The sequence below is a fragment of the Lolium perenne genome, chromosome 5, assembly GCF_019359855.2.
Source record: "Lolium perenne isolate Kyuss_39 chromosome 5, Kyuss_2.0, whole genome shotgun sequence".
NCBI lineage: Eukaryota > Viridiplantae > Streptophyta > Magnoliopsida > Poales > Poaceae > Lolium > Lolium perenne.
Window position 1 is genome coordinate 219,119,524 of NC_067248.2, and position 4,182 is coordinate 219,123,705.

Here is a 4,182-nt window from a genome sequence, read left to right on the forward strand (position 1 = left end):
TGAAATTTAGGCGCTCTACAAATAAAACTGAACCCCACTACAGAATGCTTATTGTTCTTGTCTGAAATTTAGGCGCTCTGTAGATAAAACTGAACCCCTACACTACAGAATGCTTAGGGTCCTTGTCTGAAATTTGTGCGCTCTGCAGATAAAACTGAACCCTACAGAACAGAATGCTTAGGGTTCTTGTCTCGAATTTGTGGGCTCTGCAGAAAAAACTGAACCCTATAGATATATCCTGCTGGTGCATCGCTTGTGATTTAGCCTCTAATGGTTACAAATTTGCTTAGGAACCTTACTCTAGATGTCCAAATTGAATGAATGGTCACACAGATCTCGGATAATATTCAGACTATCTGATGAGGAAGCTATGGTACTAAATCTCGAATGATACAGGTCAGTGCACTGAAGCTATGCCGAATTAAACCTCAAATGATACAATTTAGTACACTGCAGCTATGCCAAACAAAATCTTGAATCACACGATTTAAATAACTGTGTGTTCACACTGGAAGCTAATTAATGTCTTGTCTGCGAAACACAGCAGCTAATTAACAAGATGACATGTGCATATGGTTCAAGGTTTCACCACAGCTTTGCAAACTAAAGCATAGAACGATACAACTAAATTGTCGGACTTGGTACAGTGAAAGAAAATCTGATAATATCTGCCCTTTGCAGAAAAGCAACAACCAAATGAACGGGACACCATGTAGATCATGCAAGAATTGAGCTTCTTCAAATTCATCAACTGAGCGGGTCAACATCTTCAAGGTCTTCTGGGTCTAAGAGCATTTGTCCGTGTCTGGTATTCCCGAGAAACCCGGCATGAGACAGCAAAGCCCACAGGTGTGTTATGAGCTCCCCCTTTCCAGCAAGTCGTGTCTTATGCTTGGCTGCTCTAGTTGATGCTGCCAAGTGGAGGAGGAAACCTGTCCAGAACACTGCTAAATCCTTCCATAGGCCTACTCTGTCTTCTTTGTAAGTCTCTATCAACTGCTTCCCAAGCTTTGCACCCATCTGGGTTATCGAATTATAGATGTCATCATCACCCTTAGTAGTATCTTCCCTGTTGGGTACCTGGTCATTGGTTATGGAACTTTTAATGTCACCATTTCCCGCTCCATTGGGATCTTCTTCATCAGGAGACATTCGGAGCGCTTCCTCATATATTGCCGAACTTTCAGGAGCTTCACCCTCTTGAGTGATCTCTGCCTCAGATTCTTTAGAGGGCTCACTGGCAATATTCATAAGTTTTTTGTAAACATCTTGCAGTGACTGGGATAAAGAGCAATACGTACCACGAAAGGTTTCCTTACGCACTGCGTTCAAGACATTTCTAACAATAATGCCATTGTCTGGCACCAATGCTTTGGTAAGCAGGTATGCACAGTAGTTAGATAAGCTGACAGCAGTTAAGTAATGAGGCCACACGTCTTCAGGAGTAGATGATTTCTTTGCCAAGAGCCTATTTTCAAGAAATAAAACCCTCAGTTCTTGCACTTCATCAGTGTAATGTACCTCGCAGAAGCATGTCGCGATGTGCCAAACCAGTATCCTATGGGTATCAGCCTCCAGTTCAGTTGTCTGCTGCATGAGGCCTTCCTTTGATCCAAATGCATTTAAGAAGTAGGATTCCAACCTTTCTGGATGCTGCTGCAGGCCTTTGAATGACTCAAATATCGCCGTCTTTACTTCTGACTCCAACTTGATTCTTCGGGGAGATTTCTTCAATTTGTGCGAACAAGAAATCAGAAGGTTATACTGGAAAATCTTTTGATCCCACTTGCCCCTGATGAACCAAAACACCATTCTCATTGCTGCCTCCACCATCCAATGTTGCAAGCACCGATGTTTGGTGTACCTACAGATCATCAGAACCTTGTTCCATTGTGAGAATACATAAATATAGGCCTCCAACAGCTCCTTTGCAATGATAAGGCCAACTATGACGCGTGTGACAGTCACCCCATGAGTGATGATATTTTTGTCCGCTTGATCCATCCTCTGTGGTATGTAACGAACAGGATATGCAAGATATCCGGTAGCCCCAACCAGAAACAGAGATATCAGCATACCCCAGATCGGAAATCCATCTGCAAACATGGCAGCATGCTTGCTGTAGAACAAGTCTTGGAGGAAGGACAATTCCACACTTGTGACGCGGAATGCCCTCTCATAGTTGTTGGTGTTCTCCTGCAGGATATAATCGAAGACGAGCCGCCTCGTCTTTTCCTGGCTAGCCTCATGTATCGGAAGATTATAGAAACGACGGCGCAGCAGCTTGTACAGGGCGAATGAGAGGCAGACATCCTTCAAGCGGTTGCCAGTGTCCTTGTTGCCGCCCAGCAACCGACTGCTGCCAGCACCAACATTCCATATCTTCTCTAAGGTGACAAGCTTCTTATTATCGGGATCCAACCGAATCCTATATTGTGCTGATTTAGTCCTTCTCTCCTGCTGGGATTCATGAAGCACAAGGTCTTCCCCACAGACCAAGTACTTATACGACTGCATACTGAACTCGTCGTCTGAACTAGCAGCCTTGCTAGAGGAACCGAGTATGTGCTCGTATCGCATATAGTCGCTAACCAGCCTCATGTTCTCTTGATTGATGGTTACAGCTCTATCAGATGAGGCAAAGTACGAAATGATGCGAATTGCATTGAGAGCCCAGATCAACCAGAGAAAGATACTGAGAAGTAAGATGGTTTGCATCCGGATGAGATTGGCTGCCCAGAGAGATGCCATGAGGTCGAGCAGTGGGGTCTGCTTGGACCTCCGGTACAGGCGCCCAGTCTTGACGCTGTACTGCAGGGTTACCAGCAGCACCGCCCAAACCTGAAAGTAGTCATTCACCCTCTTCGCCGAGAGTGTCATCAGCCCCATGGTGTAGTGCACCATGGAGTAGTTCAACATCTGGATTACTTGAATGGCGGTTGACATGGTCCTGTCTCCGTTCCACGGCCCGAAGCAGTCCAGCAGGAATCTCACCACCAGCAGCAGCGTTGTCATCAAAACCCAGAGCTCCACGCTGGCCATACCTGTGACGCTGTCCATCTTAAAGAGTCTTTTCATTGCAGCCATGAATGAAGCTTCAGCTGCATCCGGGGACGGCATCTCTCCCTCTGTGTTTGTGTGTTTGTGTGTGTATGTGTAAACACCAAGTTCAAAGGAACTGATTTCACAGGTTGTGAAGGCCTTTCCTCCTCCAATACTTATGATTTACCAACCATTGACTAAACTAGGAGTAGCTAGCGCGTCAAGTAGTTTCGTACTACCTTTGTCATAAAATAAGTGTCGCAACTTTGTTTACATGCTAATATATTTAGATGCATTTTAGTGTGTAGATATATCTATATGTAGAAAAAGTTGAGACATATTTTAAAATGGAAAATGCTTGGTGTCGGGCGACCGATTTGGGGGCAAACATCGGTCCCTCCCGTGACCCCCGCGCGTGACGCAGGTCTTGTCCCATCCGACCCCACACGGTCACAAAACTGTTTAACCGCGAATCTAGCAGGTCCTTTACTAGGATGCCAATCAAATCCACTGTTTTCTTAGCAAATTAATTGGTGATTTTCCCCGCACCCCACTCCCTCTCCTAGGATGCCAATCAAATTCACTGTTTTCCCCGCACGGATAGCTAGCTTTGATCTAGCTGGCTTCTTTTTATGCTAGCTGCATCTATTTGTCGTGTATTAGCGCATGGGCTACTTGCAAAAGGCTGTGACGTGAAAGTGTTTATCCTGACGTGCTGGGAAGGCCATGTACTCTCTTTCTTCCAAAAAGAAAAGGCTGCTTAAATTTGTCTAGATACACACAATTTTTTAGTGTGTAGATGTATATCCGCATCTAAGAAAATTTGATGATTTTTTATTGAGATGGAGGAAGTAACTTTTCAGGGATGTCTGAGCCTAGGAATGGAGAAACTCCGCGGCAGCGGCGTCATTCGCCAAGCTGCGGTTCATGGCGAGCCCGAGCACAAATCTGCCACTGCACTGCACCTAAGCCAAAAAAAATTTGTTGTAATCATTTGTGACTTTTATAAAAAGTAGTTGGTGATTTTTGTTGTAAATAAATTCTTAGCAAATTAATTGGTGCTTGACCACTTTTGCATTGTTTGCAAACATACGATTTTTATTGTAATCGTTTATGACATTTGTAAAAATAGCTTGTGAT

General features: G+C 44.4%; 1 protein-coding gene across 1 annotated transcript; it reads right to left on the reverse strand.

Moving 5' to 3' along the window:
- Positions 1 to 457: 457 nt before the first annotated feature.
- Positions 458 to 3,173, reverse strand: LOC127298233 (uncharacterized). Its single transcript, XM_051328145.1, has one exon. The coding sequence runs from the start codon at positions 3,118 to 3,120 to the stop codon at positions 748 to 750; it is 2,373 nt and encodes a 790-aa protein (XP_051184105.1). The 5' UTR covers positions 3,121 to 3,173; the 3' UTR covers positions 458 to 747.
- Between the last annotated feature and the right edge of the window lie 1,009 nt (positions 3,174 to 4,182).